The sequence below is a fragment of the Mesitornis unicolor genome, unplaced genomic scaffold (assembly GCF_000695765.1).
Source record: "Mesitornis unicolor isolate BGI_N332 unplaced genomic scaffold, ASM69576v1 scaffold10479, whole genome shotgun sequence".
Classification (NCBI taxonomy): domain Eukaryota; kingdom Metazoa; phylum Chordata; class Aves; order Mesitornithiformes; family Mesitornithidae; genus Mesitornis; species Mesitornis unicolor.
The window spans coordinates 24,351-46,456 of record NW_010206543.1 but is presented as its reverse complement, the minus strand read 5'-3'; the positions used below and the strand labels follow the sequence as shown (position 1 = coordinate 46,456).

General features: G+C 43.6%; 1 protein-coding gene across 1 annotated transcript in view; it reads right to left on the bottom strand.

The window, feature by feature from the left end:
* MSRB2 (methionine sulfoxide reductase B2) overlaps positions 1–21,589 on the bottom strand; it is a gene marked incomplete at its 3' end in the record, with an annotated part of 22,304 nt that extends 715 nt beyond the window's left edge. Inside the window, exons 1-5 of the mRNA XM_010191799.1 lie at positions 21,429–21,589; positions 20,762–20,891; positions 19,773–19,849; positions 15,121–15,268; positions 13,633–13,736 (exon numbers count right to left, since the gene is read on the bottom strand). Coding sequence (XP_010190101.1) covers positions 13,633–13,736; positions 15,121–15,268; positions 19,773–19,849; positions 20,762–20,891; positions 21,429–21,589 — 620 coding nt within the window. The remainder of the gene's footprint in view (positions 1–13,632; positions 13,737–15,120; positions 15,269–19,772; positions 19,850–20,761; positions 20,892–21,428) is intronic.
* Between the last annotated feature and the right edge of the window lie 517 nt (positions 21,590–22,106).

Genomic DNA, 22,106 nt, shown 5'->3' with positions numbered 1-22,106 from the left:
GAGCGGGGTGGGCCGTGCCGTGCCCTGCCTGCGGGGCCGGGGCTGCCCCGCCGGGCCCGAGGCGAGGGGAGGGCGGACGAAAAGATAGCCACGGTGTGGGGTGTGGTTGTGTTGGACGGGGAGGGCGCAGGGCATCGCAGCGGAAGGTAACGGCGACAAACGCAAGCGGCCATCGCAAGGAACAGGCTCCCAAACGGGCTGTGACTGCCCCAGAAGGCCTGGGAGCAGGGGCTCGCTCCCCCGGGCTGCCCGCAACCCCTGTCCACATCTCTGCCCAGCGCTGCCTGCCCACCGCTGTCCCGGCAGTGGAGGGTCCCTCCCCGTTTCCACCATGGGAGATTTGGAAGCAGGGCCACCAGAAGAAAGCAGCCTGTAAAAAGTACGTCTGATAAGAAGTGCCTTATTTTCCAATACACAAAACCACACATGGGGAGGCGGAATGGTTCCTTGAGACCAGGTCCTGACAGCACCCTGCTCTGATCCAGAGGATTGCTCGTGTGAAAAATTGTGCACAACTGTCACCCCAACTGCGGACGGGTTTGGTAGCTGTATAGTTTAAAAATGGTAGTAAGGGTCCCTAATACCAGCAGGAAGGAGGCAGTGGGACTTGGTTTTAATTTTTTTTTATTCCTGACAGCTTCCTATGACTAAGAGCCCTGTCCCATGGTTAACAGGGCACTTTTCCATTCTGGTAAACAAGTGTGTTACATCGTCTCTTCCATAAATATATCCAGCTCTAGATTAAACAGAAATAAGATTGCTCCAGAAATAAATAATTGCTCCTTTCTGTGGGCTAGAGACTCCTTGTTTTCTAACCTACTCCCCCTATTCTTCCTCCCTTGTTTATGCCCATTTGCTCTTGTGTGAGTGTGAGTTCCCACCAGAGAGCTCTACCTCTGCAGGATTTTCCCTCAGGTTTATATAGAGTCGCCATGTTTCCTCCCAGTTCTCGTTTTGTCGGGGCAAGCAAAGCAATCTCAGGATTAGATTCCCTGTTTCTTTATCACCCAGATCACCTTTCCCTGCCCTTTTCTCCAAATCAGTTAATCTGCTGGGACAGCCAGAACCGTAACTGTATGCAGTTGTCCAGGAGAGTCCTCATAGCTCCTTGGAGAATGACATCAGCATTTGCTTTTCTGCCAGAAACCCTCACTTTATACTGGGAGGGTTATATTTACCCTTTTCATGGCCATGTTCTTTCAGCAGCTCATGACCACTTTGTCATTAACTAGTGCCCCAAGGTCTTTTTCCTCCTCTATCTGACAAGGACTACCCAGATCACAGCTACAGCACACATTCTTACGATACATCTCCAATGCGTGACCTCTTAATACTGGATTTCATTCCTTCTTTGCCACTCTGGTACTCACAGTTGTAGGCTTCTTCCTGATGATTTTTCAAGCCTGTGCAGTGCTGTGATGTCCTTTCTGCTCTGTGACTTTGTCAGATGTTAGCAGAGTTCTTCTTTTGTTCTAAAATTGTTTGTGAAAATTTTCCACTGAGTCCATAAGAGCACAGTGATGACTATCCCAGGCCATGGCACAGGTCCATTCCCTCACCTGCCTGTGACAGTGGTAAGAGCTCGGCGACTGCTTTTGCCAGAGATTACTTCTGTGTGTCTAAGAGCTCTTGATACATTTCTCTCTCTTTTGTGAATTTGTCTAATGGCTTTTAGCACTCAAGCAGTAGGTTGTTCTATTAAAATTATTAGATACTATTTAGTAGAGCTGAGGTTTAAGTAAATTATGCCTGTCTTGGAAACAGATGCAAGATTTAGAGATGCAGGTAAAACCAGAGGCCTAAAAGCATCTTAGGGGTCCACATTCCTCAACGATCTCGCCTCAGCTCCTGTCTAACCCTACAAGTTCCTCACCTCAGGAGACATCCTACACAGTTGGTATTTTGTTTAATAGTCTTGGCTGTAATATGATGTGAAAACTATCCTGATGATTTTTAGCTAGGAAGAGTTGAGCTGCCATGGTTGTTTTGTTCCAGGAGAGGATTTCCAGTGGAGATCCCTCAGTCCTCACTTCTAAGTGCAGTTGGATTTTTCTCCAGCCCAGAGTTAGAAACCTTAGATTTGCTGGCTCCCTGCTGAGCCCACTGGCTCACTCTCACACACTTTGTTGATCAACCCGCCTCTCACCATAGCAGGAGCCTTGGGGCTGGGTGCCCAGCACCTACAATTTAGGCATTGCAAAATCACATCTCTGCACCCATTTAGCCCTGAGGCTTTTATCTTTGTGGAGAATTATTAACCAAGTCAGGGACATGAAAAACATCTACACAAGGAGATGCTGCATTTTCTTTGGAAGTTGTCTACACATGAATAGCAGTGTTTTGCCCAGCCTGGTACCTCTTCTCCTATGCTCACTTTCTAGTAGGCATGGGAGAGCATTGTGCATTCCACTTTTACTCATAATGAGGATTGTTTTCATATCACCTCTCAATGACCTCTTCCTGAGACTAAGCAAATTAATTTCCCTTCAGTGTGCGCTTTTTAAACCTCTTCACATTTTTTGCTCTTCTCTGCTAATTTCCCCATAGCTTTTCTTCAAGTGCAGTGCCCAAAACCAGACACTACTTAGGTTAAGCCTCACCAGTGCCAAGTATAGCAGAATAATTACCTTAGTGTTTTACCCAAAACACTGCTGATAATATATCCTCAAATGACATTTGTTTTTCTGCAAAGACTTTATCCTACTTTACCTAGTGCATGGTTAACAACAGCCAGTTGATCCATTCCTGCATTATTGCTGCCTTATCAGTTATTCCTCATTTCACAAACTGCACATTTGAGCTGTCTTTTGTCCCAAGGCTGCATTTTGTACTTGTCTTTATGACAGTGCAGTTTATTGATTTCAGGCAAGCTCTCCAATCTGTGAAGATCAATGTGAGTCTGATCCTGTTCTCCAAATCAAGCCCTCCCAGCCTCTCCCAGCCAGCGCTCTCGGAAGTTGCACTAAGTACCCTCTTTCTCAGTAGCCAATTTATTGTTGGAAACATTGGGACCACAACAGACGCCTGTCGGATCCCATTTGGCACATCCAGCTTTGACAGTGAACTACAGATCTGTGCTTTGGTATGATTCAAACATTATGTGCTTATTCTACTCCTGATCTAATTTAGATCTCATTACACAGTTTTGTTTATAAGAAGAGTAAGGCTTTTGACACTAACAAAGTCAACATATATCACATCTCTTTATAGACTTGGCTAGTTAGTCCTTCAAATAAGGACACTGAATTAATTTGAAGTGATATGTTCTTGATTAATCCAAGTTGATATGTGCTACTGCCTTCTTATCACTTAAGTGCTTACAAATTGATTGATAATTGACTCTCATTATCATGGTTATGATGATGGATTTATACTTCCCAGAATCCTCTTCTTTGCTCTTTTTTGGGCTTGTAAACACAGGCCTCTGCCATCAGTATCTTCAAGCAAGTCAGTTAGGGCATGAGTCATCATCACCTCTAACTTCGTCCAGCCAAAAGCTGGACACTAATTAGGAGAGCAATTCAGTTCCTTATACACAGGAGTGTGACACAAAAGGTCTAGTATCATGTTAAATACAATATAGTATCCAAGACATTTACTGGGGCTCACAGATATGACATGAGACCTGGACTTTTCTGAAAGCTCAGCTGGAGCTTTCATGCAGGCTTCCCATGTGGGATACCTGAAAGCATCTAGAATGGCATAGGCTATATCTATGTTAAAATAACTGCCTCCCTAAACACAAGGTGTTCATTAATAGTCAAGGGGGAAAGATGGGTGTAACAAACCCCTCTCAGGAGGGAACTTCCTTAAGATGGAGTCTGCTGGCCTTTGGAGACACCACTCTCATTTCACTGGCTACAGAAGGAACCACCAAAAATAGCTTCAAATTACAGGAATAATATTTAGGCAGCTACATGTTTTTTAAGGCATTCTGACATTTAAATGTCAGAATTAAACTCTAGCAAGAGTTTCAGACTACCCAAGTGCCTTACTCCCAGACTGGCTCATACTTATTCTGGCTGATTTTCAGTGCTACTGAAGACACCCAATGCAGGAAGCTAATTACTCAAAAGCTTCCCGAAATCTGGAGTGCCCTCTTTACATGCTTATGGCGCTCTAACAATTACCAAGAGAACCTGCACTGATTAAACCTTAGCTTGGATGTTTTTGTTGATTGAGAGGAATCCGGAATTTTATAACTTAGCCTTATCTATTAAGTGCAGAAAACAACCTTTCACTCATTCTGAGGCATTGTGAGGATGATCACATCAAAGCTTGCAGAGCACTCTGATCTGTGGTAACAGAGCCACATGCACCCAAGGCAGAAGGTTTTGATGCAAGATATAGTACAGATTGCAATATCAGAAACTCACCTGAGCTGCCCACAGCCCTCAGCTGGATTAAGACCTTCCTCCAGATCTACATACAGGACACTGATGGCAGGACATGTCTAATGCAACAACAAATGCAGTAACATCAGATGACAACAGTTTCTTTTTTTGTTAGCAAAACACTCAAGACCTCTTCTGTACACAGTGAGCCTCAAAGGCACATGAGCATTGCAAATCCACAAGTTGAGCTGCATGCATACGCTCACACTCTTCTGATGTACAAGGTCTTTATGATCAATTATAGCTGAACTAATGAACCACATACAGTACCAGTGAGAAAGGGGTAGCTGGAGAAAGCAGCATTTCCCTCATCTGTGCCTTTATTTGCAAGCTGTCAGAAATTTGAAGGAATAATTCCACTGCCAGTAGCTTACAAGCTGTTTGATTTAATCCATGCCTCCATTGGCTTCCCCATCAACAGAGCCCACAAGGAGTTATCACATAACAGTTCAGATCCAAATGAGCTGTTGCAGTTTCCCACCCCAGCATGAGGACTGAGCCCGAATTACCCTAGGCCACCTGTCCCTGCTCACCACTGCAATGTACAGTAGAGGGATTTAGTCCTTGTTTGTAATCTTTTGTCTGAGCCTTGTTGTTTGGGTGGGGCTGCACCTGTTCGTGGGGAGTGGGAATCCCTTAATTACGGCTGTGGGGCCAGGCAGCGAGAGCTGGACCTGCACACTGGCACACAAAGGCTTAGGGGAATGCATGTGAATTCAGTGCCCTCTTTATGCCATTGCAAATCCTCCACAGGTCTTCACGGCTCAGCTCCTGCATTCCCAGGGCTTGCGCCTGGTATTTCACACACTGGACTGTCCTTTCTTTACAAGACAGAGATGCTGCATCCCTGCTTAGGAGTAGCGGTGGAGGGACAAAAATACATTTTGAAATGTACTTTTATACACTATATACTTACACACACTACTGAATCCTCAGAGATGATGGGACCCTGATCTCTTCCCTCACTAATCCCAGTTACCTGCCGAAGCCCCTGTCCATGCCACCTCACTTCAGTGAGTGCCTCATTCCCTCCCTCCCCTGTCCTAGACTCCCCTCTGCCCTTGACACCCAATCTCCTGGTGCCTGGGGTCACCAACTTTCACTCCTTCTTCTCCCTCCCGAACCAAGCTTTGCTCCTCTGCATTCAAGCCAAATGTCACTGTATCCCACTAAAATGCCAGCAGAGAAGACACTGCATGGCCGGCCTCCACCTTTTAAGTCCAGAGGTGAAAGCCACAGAGACCTCTCAAGACTTCAAATTCGTGCCCAGACCTCGCACTCCCTGGTTGATGTGTGACATGTTCACACGGAAACTACGGTCTGCCTAGCAGCCAAAATCCAGCAAGCTTCTTACAAGCGTGAACACAGACACCCTCAAAACTCATAACACAACAGTTTATTCCATCTTTTTCCAGGCCAGCTCCCCAGCTCCTGCCAGTTTGTGTGATTCCGCATGGGAAAAGCCGTCCAAGCTGTCGGTAGCCGTGAGGGCCCGGCCTCGGGGCTCTGCCGCCATCTCGTGACGCCGCGCGGAACGGCGCTGGCAGGGCTGGGCCCTGTGATGGTGCTCCCGCCGCCCGGCCAGCCCCGTTCTTCGTGCCCGCCACACCGCCAAACACCACCCCTGGGTGCTGGCCTCTGCCTTTCCACAGCGGCGAACCTCTGCCTTTCCACAGCGTGGCACACCAAAATGGGTTAACTTCCCCTACCGCTCCCCCCCCAACCCACAGGTTCACCCACGCACAGCAGTGCCTGAAACTTTACAATATGACTAAAACAGCCCAGGAAATGGTTAACATTTGCTTTCTTGCTAATTGTTGCTGATAACGGCACTTCCCATTTGCTATGCTGCTGTCTCAGTGGCCTGCGGGTTTCTAGCTGTGGTCCAGGCTGGTGGTCTTCAGCCCACATTACTTCCCTGTGAAGGCTGAAGCTGGTACCAGATAGTGAACACTGAGTCCCACTGTGAACAGCTCAAGAAGAGAACAAAAAGGGGGCTTAGCTGATGCCCCCTTTGTCTTGTTGCTGCTGAGCATAGCACCCATAGGCCCCTCTCTGCCCCTTGCTCCTTGGCAGTGTGTAGATGAGGAGCAACCATCCCTATCTTCTTTGAACCTGTTGTAATAGCCATGAGGATAACCAGGGTTGAGAGCCAGCTGTTGTCGAGTTTATATGACAAATGAGAGGTTCAGATGTAAGATTGATAGCAATTAGATTGCCACCTGCTATTGCTTTAATCTGTATCCCAGATTTTTAATTGTTAATAGTGGGGGACTGTTGGCACATGAATACATAAGGACTATCTTAAAAAGGCACAAAGCGTTAGGATTGCATCCCAGTCATCACAAACAAGGCTGCCCATTTATTATTTTTAGCCTCTACTGTGAATTTTGGTCTCATTTTTGAGCAGTTTTGTCCTGAGCTTTCTAGGACTTCTGTACTCTATACTTCTGACCATAATTTTATTTATTTATTTATTTTAGCAACTGTGGACAATTTCATTTTAGGCTTGTCCAGTTCTTTCCAGTTTGGCTTCCTGACAACCTTCTGCTGTCAAGTGGCCTGCATTAATTTGCATTGTGGCTGATTTTCAGCAGGTCCTTCTCCGAGACCTATTCCTCCTGGTTGTTTCCCAGGTGAGCAGTCCTACTCCAGTCAGAGTGATAATAGCTGTCAGTAATTGGTACTTCCACAGGTTTGTAGGGTCAAGGCTTGCTTCCTCTCCCCCTTTGGATAGCGCTGATCTGCTTTCTAATCATGCTTCATCAGAAAAAGAGAACGCCAAGAATTTTGAAAGGTTTGCTATGGGGTTCCACAAAGGGATATGCTTGGGAGAAACATGTTGATTTTGTCAGAGAGACACACAAAATAGACTACGATTTGCATAAGGAACTACTGAGAGAGGGGAGCTGAATGAGAGGTCGAGGGAAGGGTTTTCATTGACTTCAAAGAGTATTGGATCAGATCCATGCTGAGCATCTGCAACTTCCTTTGATACACCAGCAAACTAGAGATAACAAGCCTCTCCTCTCTGTACACGCTCTACCTAAGGCATTATGTCAAGAAGGACTTTGAGACTGACAATGGCACAAGCCAGTCTTAGAAGAAAAAGTAGGTCTGTATACTCTGCTTGAGAGAAGTTTTTTCTAGGTGATCTCAGGTTGCAGCAGGTTTGAAAGCAAACGTACCCTAGAGGTCACTGCAGAGCAGCCATTTGAGCTGCTCTGTGTTCTGAGGGAAAACTGTCAAAATACTCCGAAATATTAAATTAGATTTTTTTTAAATGTATTTTGAGGTCACTCTGCATAGTCACTATCCATCCCTCTGCAAAATAACCCAACCATATGCCATACCTCCATAGAGCAGGATCCCAAAATTGTACCCGATTACCTTTCTCAAATGGAATGTCACCTCCTTCATGCTACACCCTCCACTTCATATTACCACCTACTCCCTATACCACATCTCTCTTCATGCCGTGGAGTAGCCCAACCTCATCATCCTGTCTGCATCACATCTCCCCAGTACCCACACGCTGCCCCACCACCATGGTCCCCACAAACAGTCTCAGTTGTCCTTCTCCAGCCAGAAGAATGGTTCCGATAGCAATTAGGTCTCTGCAGCCATTCCTGTGGTTGCCACAGGCTGGGATGTCACCTCTGATCAGCTGCAGCTATCTGTGGAGAGGTGCTTGATAGGTTTATTTAAATACTAGTTAAATGGCCTGAACAGAGAGGAGGAGTTTTACTGTGTCTCTTTGGAGCAGTTCATCTGCTATCTCAGTTCTAGGCAATATCTATTTATTGGCAATTTCTGCCTATTCTAGTGGCAGGTGTAGACCAAGAAGGTGAAATCTTGCAGAAAGGAAGATAAATTGGCACAGGGGTAATAGAAATAAGAATAGCAACAGGACTAAAATGATAAGCCATAATAAGCATTTCTGCAGCTCTTTTCATCTGTGGATGTCAAACAGTTTGCGAGAGCTAAAAAAAATGAGCCACTCAGCAGTCCTCACACATCAGAAATACGCAGTTTCTTTCACTTATTGCTTAATTGCTGTCACCCCTGAATTAGGACAGAGAAGCTGTTCATTGCTCAAGGCAACAACGCCTTGCGATTTAGGATGTGAGGGGCTAACTCAGACTGTAAGACAAGGCAGCATTTAGAGTCTAGAGCTGGCCAAACCATTGCCTTACAAAAAGAGCCATGGATCTTTAGCACCAAGTGGTCAGGCCCTCAGTTTGACGTCTCAGCTGATAAAACAGGAAAGGTGAAAGCAGGGGCAGAACCAATCTTTTAACAGCTGGCTGTAGGAGAAGACAAATTTGTAAACTGAAAGAGGGACAAAGAAAAAACATTTACCCCCTGCTTTTAATAGATATTCATTCATAAAAGTAAAGTGAAGGCTACAAGGTCATTGAAAGTTACAAGTGATCCAGTTTTGGAAATGCCCTTCTTACAGACCAGGCCCAGAGGAGGAGGCTATTTGGGAGAAGCTTCATGGAGCCCCTTTTCTTCCTTCTCTGGGGGCTTATGGAAACTCCAGCTAGACATATTGTACATGACAAGGTTTAATGACCTTTGTTCATAATGGACCCAAGTGTGAATACACAAGTGCATTCGGGAGAGGCCCAGGACTAAGAGGTAATGTAAAGCCTGAAATGGGGAAGGAATATTTTCTGGATTGGGAATAGGGTCATTCCTGGGGCAGTGAATGTACGAGGGTTCATTTTGCACCTGGTATTCTGATTAACAGTGCAGTCAATCTCCTGAACTTCCCAAGCGTGAACACCTGCTTCTAGCTTTCCTCAGATCCTAGCCCTTCACAAGGCTTTTTCCCTCAGTAATCCAAGAAAATGCATAGGCATCCCATGGCTCTGCCAGAAGTGTCCCCAAGAGATTGTCACACCAGGGACGATTGATCTCAGCTTGCCCATTCCTGAGAGCTCACAGTCAGCTCTATAGCTGCCATCAGTCAGCTGCTTTCAGTCCTCCAGCTATGTCCTCATCCTTCAGTGTTGACTCCTTCTGGAAAGGAAAACACGAATTCTCATAATCTCTCTGACTCCAGCACCTTCCTCTGTGTTGCCTTTGTCTCTTTCCTAATAGTTGTGCAATCTACTTTGCTATAATTTCCTGTTCCTTCCTCCTATCTGGACCCATCTTATGATCTTCCAAAAATGACACCTGAGCAAAGATGACCTCGCTGTGGTCCACATTTCTACATTACATCAGTAATGTGGCAGGGCAGCACAGTCTTTGTTTCCAGAACTAAGCAAGATACTCAAGCATCCCTGATGACATTTAAATTTAATTTTTCCTGATTTCTGCGGCAGCTCCTCTGACCCTAACAAGTTCAGGCACAAGGTGAGGGTGAGCACAGTCAAGAAAGCCAGAGCCCAGGGGATATTACAAAGGGATTTCTGAGGAGGGGAAATGAAGGATACCACAGAGCAAAGAAAACAAACAAACAAACAAAAAACAAAAACAAAAACAAAAAGAGAAGATAGTAAAAGGGAGTACAATAATAGGCATGAATTTCTGTTTCTTCTGCCCCATGCCAAGCTGCCAATCCCTTCCACACACATTCCTCAGCGCCACTAAAACCAGTCCCCATGGACACACCTGCCTTGAGACAAATTCTTTCAGTCTTGAAAAAATCTGGGCACTTCTTCAATAAAGAGCTTTGCTTTTAAACTACTTTGCCTTTGTGAATTTTGGCAGCAGCTCACACTTGGAGAGCTTTTGAGAACCCTTTCTGTAATCAGATTTCCCTGCCCTGCCCCAGGGGTCTGTGGTCAAGTCACTTCCTACAGCTGTCCCTTAAGCTTCCTATTCTGTGTCATGTGGCTCACCACTACCTCAAAGAGCTGGGGCTGGGCATCATTTATTTGTAAAGAAATGTGAAATCCATGACCTTGATGGGGTGCTGAGCATTACAGGGCATGCTGTGAGGGTAGTGTTACTGCAGCTCATCGCTCGGGTATAGCAGGCGGTGGGACAAGTAGAGCAGTATGGTTTTAAAACACTTCGCTCCCAGTGTGGAAAGTCATTAAGTGAATGGAAGAGGAAACAGTTCAGTTGTGTGGTGGGAGGACTCATCTTCTACACAGTGTTGTAGACCAGAAAACACAAAGACTTTCAAGTACCAGCTAAGCCCTCACTGTCTTGCTCAAAAGCACAACCCAAACTGAGACTTTCAATTCCTTCTCATGCAGGCTTCCTTGAAGGCCACACTTCAAATACTGTGTTCAGTTTTGGGCCACTCACTACAAGAAGGACATTGAGTTGCTGGAGTGTGTCCAGAGAAGAGCAAGGGAACTGGTGAAGGGTCTGGAGAACAAGAATTATGAGGAGTGGCTGAGGGAGCTGAGGTTGTTTAGTCTGTAGAAGAGGAGACTGAGGGGAGACCTTATTGCTCTCTACAACTACCTGAAAAGAGGTTGTAGTGAAGTAGGTGTTGGTCTCTTCCTCCATGTAGCTAGTGACAGGACAATATATTAGGAAAAATTTCTTTACTGAAAGAGTGGTCAAACACTGGAACAGGCTGCCCAGGGAGATGGTGGAGTCACCACCCTGGAGGTGTTCAAAAAGTGTGTGGATGTGGCAATTCAGGAAATGATTTAGGGCATGGTGATATTAGGTTGACAGTTGGACTTGATGGTCTTAGAGGTCTCTTCTAACATTAATGATTCTACAATGAGCCACCTCATACTGGAGTTGATCTGGGGTGCCAAAATCCTTTTTTTGTTCTGAAACGTCTCTCCTCTTGTTCTGACCAGAACGAGAGTAGGTTGTCAATAAACGTAGAAGAGAATCCAAATGATTTGTAGATGGTGCAACAGAAGAGAGTATTACTACAGTTCTGTGGATACGTGGCTAAAATAATGAGCATTACGATTTCTGGTGAAAGGAGGGTGAAGCTGCTAGCAATACAAGAAAAACCTGCCCCTGCTTTCCTATCTGCTCTCTGTGCTTATGAAAAAAGCCATGCTGCCTCCCAGGCAAAGAAGTTACTGCTTGCAAACTGTCTTGCCTCATTTCTACCTAAAGCTGTGATGGAACAAAGGAGATTGGTCCATTTTAGGCTGCTTGGCAATACACAGCACAGCCAGAGAAGAGAATACAGCTGTCTAATTCCTAACCAAGCCCAGACCACCTTTGCTCTGAGAAGAATGTCGAGTATTTCTCTTTATGTGGCAAAGTTGCCCTAGTTGGCTCTAGGAATTCTCTCTTTCGATAATTCATGCCCCTGAACAATTAAGTACCAAAACAATTTCTAGAAAAAGCAGGGTCTGGAGATCTGGATGCTGTTAGGAGCCATGCAGAGGTTAATTCTGGCTTCGCTGCAAATTTAATTTAAAGTCAATTAAATTATTCTCATCAAGTCTTTCCACAGTAAAATTGAGAATAATTACTTGCCTTGTAGAGATGCTACAAAGACTAAGAAGTCTTGAATGATTTTATTTAAGATGTTAAAATCTCTTAAGAATTATGTAGAAACCTCAGTTAGGATTTATAAATAGATTATTTGGAAACACAATGGGATAAAATGTATCATCATTTAAACTAATTAGTGAAATGACGATGTTGAAAAACTTCTCAGATGTGAAGGGTAGAACACAAATCTGTAGTTGCTTGGCAGAGTATATTCAGCTCAGAGAAGCAACTGCTCTTTATTCACTGCAGTGGAACAAAGTCAGTGCAGATCAGAGAGGAAATTCTTGTAGCTTATGACATTCTTTAATAGTGCCTGCCTTCATTATCGGTCTTTATTATTCATGGTCTTATAACTCTTTGGGCCTTTAGCTGGGATGTGTCCTGGTGTGGTTGGTGCCACAGCCAGCAGCACACTACTGCTGTTACAGCCACCTTTGATGACAATGTGACTGTCACCATCTATGACACTACCTAAAACCAGTAGCAAAGTGTCTGCTTCATTCATGCTGCTTCACACCTCTGGTTCTTCTGTAGAAAGTACAGGAGAATCAAAACCTGCAGAGCGGAAGTAAATTCAGGGCAATAGAGGTCTACTTTCTGTAGACATTAAACAGTTTTAAGACTATGCTAGTCGAAGTAAATGAACACACCCCTTTTATTACTCAGGCAGCCAAAGTGGGGAGAATGGAAACAGCCTGTTATAGGTAAAGCCAAATGAGATGTTGCCTAGTAACTCTCAGCAGGGAAGCATTTAAACCCAGCCAGTTTAGTGAAGCTGATGTTCTGACTCAGAGATTATTTTCTCTGGAAAAAAATCTGAAAGCAGAAAAGCTCAATTTAGCAAACATATGATTTATTTTCCCATTACAGCAAACCATAGTGCCAATGCTTGGGAGAATACAGAAGTATTTACAAACTTGTTCAAGGAAGAACAGACAAGGCATGTTTTCAACAAAAGCATCACTTTACTGAACGTGTTTTTTGATGCTGATTTTTTTCCCTCCTAATACAGTAAACTTCACATTCATTTTTATTTTCAGATTCTGAAATACACAAGTGATAATGAAAGTCTGGAAACACTACACAGATCGTTACATTATTATAGTATTATTTCTGTAAGAGGAAGTTCCTGGAGCAAAACCTACTTCAGCTCTGCTATGGGACACAGAATCAAAGTCATTGATTCAAAAGAAGAAAGACTCTGTGTCTCCACTGGTTCCATTGCCCGCAATAGTTTTAATTAGGCCCTTCTTCAGGACTTTGCTTTTATGTGTTCATGGAAAAGCCATTTGTCTTGGCTAAAGGTCTCTGACATCAGGGGGGGAAAACCCCTCAAATCTTATTTGGATTCATGTTAATTTTGCTTCCCTTTAGAAGGACATGATGATTTTTCAGAAGTAAAAGCTCTGGCGTGATCAGCCATGTACATCTGTATTCCTGGGTGCCACAACTACTGTTCAGCACAGACAAAGTCAGGTTCAGGAGAACATTTCAGCAGCCTCAGTACAGTTAATGATGATAGTCATTAATGTGAACTATTGCATAGATATTTTTTTTTTCAAATTATAAACATACAATAAACAGAACAACACATCACACTAACCATGAAAAGGCAGACTGCCAAAGAGTTACCATAAAAATATGTATTTTATCAACACTGGCAGTAGCTGGAAAGCAAAGATGCAATGGCATAAGTACTAAAATTTGAGTTTTGTATTAAAAGCCTGAGAGTTTTTCACAAGCCTGATGTACGAGCAGTGAAGGGATATTCTGTAAGCCACAGAGATCCACTTCTCACTGATCAGAGACTGGTTTGAAGTTTAATGAAATACTGTTGATACAGAACCTCTGCCCAGAAGGTGCGGGACCATCATCAAACACATGGCCTAGATGGGCGTCACACTGCAACAGAAATTATGTACCATCATTACCATTACAATTATGGACCAACATTATGCTGGCACCCACTGTGCTATCCTGAGTGAAGAAACTAGTGTGATGAACTCACTGTTAAGTTGTGTGGGTGCAAGAGTCTTGGGGAGAGACTAGAAATGCATCCTGGACTAATAGCCTCAGTGGTTGAATATCTGCTCCCAGAAAAGCAGATCCCAGAGGAGAAAGTCAAAAGGTAAAATGCCAGAAAGTATAGAAAATAAATGGGAGGATCTAGGTTTCTCAATACATAATGAAAATGTCGAGTTAATTAAGACAATCACTGTAGGTCCTTCTTACAGGTCAACTGAGGATTCCCTCACTCTTCCATCACCCCAAATTACTGATGGGAAAAAGACTCAGAATAGCTATCAGTGGTTCATTATAAAATTTGAAGGTTGTCTTCAGCTGAAGTTCTTGAAAGGTGATTACTGGATATTACTGCAAACATGAACTATACCATGATAATAGACTGCAGTGAATGCTTGTTACAGTAGCAAATAGTACCTAATCCTGCTAGAAGGGGCTGCAATTCATTAAAATAGATTCCATACTTTTATGTCTTAATAGGCATAATAAACAGAACAGATTGAGGGTTGGAAAGAAATTACTAGGGGAGGCAGTTCTTTAGAAAGGGACTTGGACATCACAGCAGATCCCAAAACACGTATGGGTCACGGGTTGGGGAAAGGTAAAGGTGTAAGGACGGGAATGCTGCTGAGGCAGGAAGAGCCATCATGGAAGGGTGGCTTCTGCGAAGTGAAGGAACCTGCAGAAGATGGCTGAGAAGATGTGGAGCACTACCACTGCCATGCAGGGCAAACAGTAATAATCTTCAACTGCTGCAAAGCAAACTTAGTGTTGTACCCAGTGTCTAATCCATAGTAGAAAGACATGAACATTACACCTCATTACCTAGGAAGGATGTGAAGTCTCTATCACTGCATATTTTAAGAACAGCTTAAGCAAACATTTAGCAGGACTGAATTATGAAGCACTGACTCTGTGACGGGACAGATGGATGGACAGAATCTTAGGGTCTCTTCTGCTGTCTGTTGTCACATCCCGCAGTTCACCTCAGGTCCTCTGCATAAATTTTCTGTCTAAACTCCAGCCCTTGGCTACACTTGCACAGCTACTCTCCCCAGTCACATTATTTTCTTCACCCAAACTGTCTGTCTCTGTTAGATATTTAGAAATCTCCTCATGTGTTTCATACCGAGAAGTGAAACAGAATAGTTCCAGTGATGCCATAATTCTCACTGCTAGATTTAGGTAGATTTATTCATGGGCACAAAGAAAACTTAGTTGTTAAGATTTGAGTCTTTGGGTATCACCTCCAAAATAAACATACCTGTTTGCAGATGACTTCAGTTCTAATTAATCCTGATGAGTTATCTGGTTTTCTCATGATATAGGTATTACTTTTATCGCTGCCACAAGTACCATAAGCCTCAGAAAACGATGGCCATCCAGTGCCAGAATTGTACTTCTTCTCTGAGCTGTAGCAGAAACAAGATCTTCTTGTTAATTAATAACAGACATGTTACCAAAAGGTCTGTTTTTAATAAGAATATTTTTTTCCCTTGTCCTTGTCTTTTACTACTATTAATAGTATTTGGCACAGTAGAAGCTTTCTCACTGACATCAAACTGTGCTGGAAGCTCTTTACCAAAGGGAATTCACCTTCAGCCCACAACAGGAACTTTTGCCTCACTGTTCCTATTTCACTAGTTCACTAACTTTCAATAGTTTGGCATATTATAAAGCTTAGAAAAAAACATTTTCTCAACAACTGAGCACATTGCTTAGCTGAATTACGCCTGCAAAATTGCAATTCAAAGCCTGGCCCCGTACAGCACAACCTCAGAGAAGAGATCTTACAAGAAGAAACAAACTACGGAAAATGAGTATGGAAAATCTTAGAATTATTTGGTTGCAAAAGACCTTTAAGATCATTGAGTCCAACCATAACCTGTCTACTACGAAATCATATGTCTAAGCACCTCATCTTCCCATCTTTTAAATACCTCCAGGAATGGTGACTCCATCACTTCCCTGGACAGCCTGTTCCAGTGCCTGATAACCCTTTCAGTGGAGAATTTTTTCCTAATATCTAATCTAAACCTCCCCTGTTGCAACTTGAGGACATTGCCTCTCGTGCTATCACTTGTTATTTGGGAGAAGAGACTGACACCCACCTCACTACAGCCTCCTTTCAGGTAGTTGTAGAGGGTGATAAGGTCTCCCCTCAGCCTCCCCTTCTCCAGGCTGAACAACTGCAGCTCCCTCAGCCATTTCTCATATGACTTGTTCTCCAGACCCTTCATCAGCTCCATTGCCCTTCTCTGGACACACTCCAGCCACTCAATGTCCCTCTGGTAGTGAGAGGCCCAAAACTGAACACAGTATTTGAGGTGCAGCCTCACCAGTGCTGAGTATAGGGACACGATCACCTCTCTGGTCCTAGTGGTCACACTATTTCTGATACAAGCCAGGATGCTGTTGGCCTTCTTGGCCACCTGGGCACATGGCTGCGTTGGCCCACCAGACCAGGCTCATGTCCCATGAAGGCTTTGGCTTGCAGTCAGCCATCACAATGGTTTGGTAAATCAAACAGAGCCTTGTTCAAACCATCCATCAACCAATGACAAATCCTCACAGCAGAAAGATCTACTTTTCCCAAGAGATAATCGCAGCCGTCATAAGCAGTACTGACAGCTTGTGGGTGCCTCCTGTTAACATACAGGATTAACAAACCCTGTTTAGGTGCATATTAAAACCTAGAGCATATTGGAAAATATGATCAGAAAATATTTTTGGGATTTAGCATAATACCTCCTGTTTAAAGTTGTGCATGCTTTGATATGCATCGCAAGTACTTTCTTCTAGTGACAAATGACCAAGTGGGACTTAGAGAAATGAAGACAGACTCGCATGCTACTGGGATAAGTGGTCTGGAGATCCACCACAACCGTTTCCTCCCGATTTCCCGTGGTTTATTCCCTTTTCACAAACCCAATGCTCTTGCTGGCACCTAGTGGTGGATGGGCACACCAACACCAGCGGCAGCTTTTCTCTGATCAAGGGGATTAGCCTATTGTTCAATGGAGAATTTAAAGCAACATATCTAGAATATATAATGTATATTTTGGTGGGATATTACTATGGTGAAGAAAAATCTGAAAATCTTACTTGCAATGCCCTTTAGAAAGGCAAGTCTAACAAGCTGGGCAAAAAGCTTAAAAAAAATCCAACCCAAAGAACAGTGCATGCTTCAGAATGCATTTTTGTAATTAACTGGATGTGGCTGTCTTCGAGCAATGTAACTATGGAAATAAAAGAGGATTCACAAACACAGGATGACCAAAGGCTAATTTCTGTGTGTGCTGATGCTCAGTCCATTACATCAATCCACAGAGACCCCTGAGAAATGCTCTCCTACCTCCTCCCCTCCATAAATCCAGGGAGAAATAGGACGCAGCACAGAAGCAAGCCGCAGCAAAGCAGATGCAGGTTGCAGGCTGTGTTTGCACACAAAGGTATTTAGGGCTCCAGGCCTGTTTCTTTCCAGGATTCCCTGCCATCTCTGTCACCCAACCACACAGGCACTGTGCCTCCAGGGACAGCTTCGCAAAAAATAACCCAGCGGAACACAAATGTCCGTATGCCATCTCTGAGTTTCCCTGACGTACGCCTGTGCTGTTTTTTATTTTCAGAAGATTTTGATCAGGATCGTTCCGCTTATTCATACTAGAGAAGACATGCAAAGATCCTCTCTGAAACCCTGTGAAGTCCAGGAAGCCTTTCTGCTCTAACGCTGTGTGGGTTTTACATCCGTCCCTGACTGAGTCCCTCCCTTATAGGCCGCTCACAATACTTAAGTTTATTGTAGATGTTTTCCACTGCTAAAGGATCAATCTTTCAAGCTGTTAAACCAGCTCTCAACAGAAATGGTCTCTGTGTGGTTTCACTAACAATAATATCACTTATATTCCCCAATAAAAACATTTTAGTACCCCAAAATATTGCTGTTCAAAATCATATTTGTCCTTTGAAGTATTTCACCACTTAATTTACAGATAAACGGACTTTCCCTAAACATGTGCATTAGATTAGCCTTCGACACACCATTCCTCCAGCACATGTCATTTACTTTGATCCCTATTTCAGTCATCCTGGATGGAATCCAGATAATTCTAAAAAGTGTTTTTTTCTGTATGAATCTCAGCTGCAGGTTTATGGTTTGCTGAAGGTTTGAGATTTCATTAAAGCACCCCAATTTGATGTCCATAAAGGTTAAGGGATTGTTCCATATATTTCCAACTCTTTCAAATGAGTATTTGGTAGCAGAAGGTAATAAATTCTGGTATAAAACTATATACACATGTATATTTTGAAAGAAAGGAGGAAATGCTTCATGTGTACCTGTAGCTAATGATCTAGTGCATTTGAAAAAGAAAGGACATTTTTAATGCACTAGGAAATAAACATGATGAATTAATTTCTTATCAAATATAATCTTTTTCCTTATTGTTAGTGTCCTCCACAATGTTATGCATTCATGGAAAAACTATTTTCAGGCCATTTTGCGCATTTAATAATTCTCAATTTCCTTAAAAGTTTGGGTTTTTTTCTTGTGTTTTTTTTTAAATTTTTGTTATTGTTTCCTTGTATCAGTCTGTAGGGCTCAGCATTATTGTAGGCTTTAAGCAAAAGTACCTATATTCTCTGAGAGCTGTGTACTGCAAAAAGCAGCATGACTGTTTGGTTTTATTGTTGTTTTCTTATTAGTTTAGCAGCAGAAGCAATTCCCTCCAGCGCTCATCTCTCTTCTCTGTCAATATCCATTGTCTAATATAAAAGATCCCTAAATTGAAGGAATATCTGAACTCTTCCATAGCTTAGTAATTTAAAATTTCTTTAGTTTATCTGAATTTTCCAGAAATATTTTTAGGTGTTTTTATTTGTCTTCAGGATATTCTGCAGTGCTGCACTAGCTTCTGAAATAATTTTATTTGTGTTTATTAGCAAACCTCTGCAGAAAACCATACATTTAAGCAAATGTTCATTTGCATAACAATAGTTTTCAGTACTTGGCCAAAGGAAAGCTATCCATTCACAATTAGCAGCCTCCAATTTTACCATTTAATTGCTTAGTTTAGGCTTAACTTTCTGATCTGTGGTGCATCCTTTAAAGTAGTCATAAAAATGGGCATATCAACCATATTCCATTGAACTCACAGTCGGTAATATATAAAGGTTATTTTCTGGATCCAAAAATACAAGGAACTGTCTTTTCTGGTTCACTTACAGAGAACAGAACACCCTCTGGACATCCTACTCTGAGGCACTCTATTTCCTTTTACTTAGACTTTAATAAAGTTAAAAAATATATAGGATTGTAAAGAGCACAGAGGTTAATGGCACGGTTGTTTGCAGCCAGGTTTTAAAAAGTAGATGTAACCAAAAAGGCAAAAATAGTGGAATTAATTTGGGGAAAAAGAAGGGGTTGAGGTGAAGAGGCTCCAGTCCAAAGGACCCAGCAGTAGAAACACAACAACAGCCAGACCAAGGCAGACCAAAGGTCTCCCGAGCCTGGTGGCAAGAAGGGCAGAAGATGACTGCGGAAGAGCACAGGAACAGAGCAGACATACAGTGATATTCACACATAAACACACGTATTTTGCAGCAACTTGTGGCTTACAGATCTCTTAAATATAATTAGTCTCAACCAAAAAGGACAGCATGTGTGGCAGGAGAAAAAGGCAGCGCCTAATGTGGCAACTACCATCTGCTGGACACTGGAGACACTTAGAGGCTCAAGAAAGGGGCTTACCATGTACCAGTATCACCACAGGTCTCCTGGAAATCTTATGTATAGCAGTCTGGCACCAAAGGTTTGTTCTTCTGACCTACGCTGTCCATTCCTCTCGTGAAAAGACACTGCCTCTCCTGCCACAGTTAGGACATTTTAAGGATACTGTGAAATCTAAAGGATGCTACCTGAACAATGGGGCATTGCAGCAGATGCAGTAGTAGATTCCTGATTCTGTGTTATTCAGATAGGTCCCACTAAATGGCTTTTTAAAAAAGGAAGAAAAGAGAGAAGTTAATAATACAGGTCTTTAAAAACTCGCCATCTGGAACAAGCATGTAGAAATCAGATTCAAAACAGGAGAAAAACCATAAAAAGAAGGCTTCGCAGGGGGGCTTTGAAGAACAAACATTAGCAGCCTAAAGAAATGAAGGGCAGGATGCCTTTGGATTAATAGTGGAGACTACCCCCTGCCCCCAGAAACTTCGAGACTGGTCTGATGCATAAATCATCCAGGTACCAGGGCTGGAGTCATGACCTCTGGGGAACTGGTGAAATGTGCAGGATCCCAAAGACCAACCTCTGCTATGGAGTGCCAGAGCTTCAAAGTGGCCTCTGCAAAGGAACTCTCCCCCTCCCTGCATGGCCTGGAGTTGGGATTGTTATTTTACAGATAAGGGTTTGGGCACAGTCCACATGAGTTAATCCCATGGTACATACTCCACACAGGGATGCTGGTGCTCCACCCACAATGCTCCAGTGGCCTCCATCAGAGAAGGAAGCAAAGTGTGGGGACAAGGTGGGTGGATGATCTGGCACACAAGGGATAACCTGGTTCCTGCATATTGCAATGGTTATATTGCAATCTACATATGGTTAAAAAAAGGACACTACAGGACAAAAATATGATCTACTCCCTCCCCTCTGGAGGCGGCTAAGCTGCAGTAAAGTTTCCCGGGGAGGGGGGGTGGGGGGGAAGAGGAAAAAAGAAAAGAATGCAAAATGTTTTTCATCTGCAAACCAGCCTGGGTCAGAACAAAATCCACCTCGTTCAGTATGAGTCTAACTTTCGTCCATAGGAAGGCAGGGGAAAACCTGTGAAGCAACTGAGCGATGAGAGCTCCTGAAAGCAGGAGAAAGTGGCTGACCCTTGGACAGCGTTAGTGCTTTTGCTTACCGGTTCAGTTCCGTTTTCTCTTGTAACATAGTATTGCTCTGGAGTCAATTTTTTTTCCCAGTCTGTAGCAACGGTTGCTTCAGCTTGTTTAGTCAGAGAGCCTTTGTCTTCAGTTAGATAGAAAGATAATCTGTATTATTTTTAACACTATTTTAATCACTGTAAAGGTGGTGCTTTACAGTGGAACACAACAGGAGAGCAGAAGTCCCCCATCACAGTGCAAACCTCCAGCAACGTCTGCTATAATTCTGAACACACTGTGCAGAACGTGTATGGCAGTATGAGAGCAGAATTAATGGATTGACTGAAAAACAATGAGAAAAGTAGTTTCATTCCTTACTAATCAGAGAGTCTGAGGTGGGAAACTACCTCCACGCTCATCCCCCATCAGCAAAGCATACATGAAAAATATCAGCTCCTGAGTGATTAACATTTGCCTGGATGCATCTCTTGCAATGCAGAGATGATATTGGGGGCGGAGGAAAAGCATTAAAAAATTACAGTTTAACTATAAAAACTATAACCTGCCAGTTCAAGAGAAATACTTACAGCAGGCTGCCTTTGCCCTTTCCAACCGGCTAGAGGACACCGGGGATGGGGATGCCCTCCCCTTGCAGGGCGGGTCCTGGCCTTTCCTCCCATTCCCCACGCTGCGGGCAGAGGGTACCTGTGCTGCTGCGGGCAGTGCGGGAGCAGCCGGTTCTCCGCGGCGGGGAGCGGAGGAGGAGGAGGTGGCTCCCGAGCATCCTCCGGAGCTGAGCAGCCGCCATAACGGCGGGGCGGGAGCGGCCGGCGTCTCCCCGGCTCCCGCCCCAGCGGGTTGTACATTTAATCCGGTCATTCAGCCCAAATAATTGCGTCTTCTAAAATCAATGAGTAAGGCACCCACTTAAATACTGGTGAAGCATTTGCAGGTAAAGGTTTCAATCAGTTCTGTTCGAGAGTCAAAGAGATTGGCTTAAAAATGGAACGGTAGCTGCAGCTGTAAATATGACAAAATCCTGTTGAGGCATTTGCTTGCAGCTGTTATAAGTTGTTTTTAAGGAGAACAAGTCTGGTATTTGCATGCAGGAGTTCTCTTGCTCTGCTAAATGAGTGTTATAGGCAATGCTCCTAGTTGTATTGATTGAGTAATTGCAAAGGCAATGTGCTATCTAAGTGGCTACTTGTTTTCACAGTGTGATTTGCAGTTGCAGCTGCCTTGACTTGCCCTATAAATATACCTGTAATAGGACACGTATTTCAGTTTAGCCTCCTGTTCTTAAAAGGTAAACCTAAACACAGGTCAGTTTGCCAGGTTAAGCCTTAATGCTATTGTCTGCTTTTTTCCCAGATTTTGAATTAG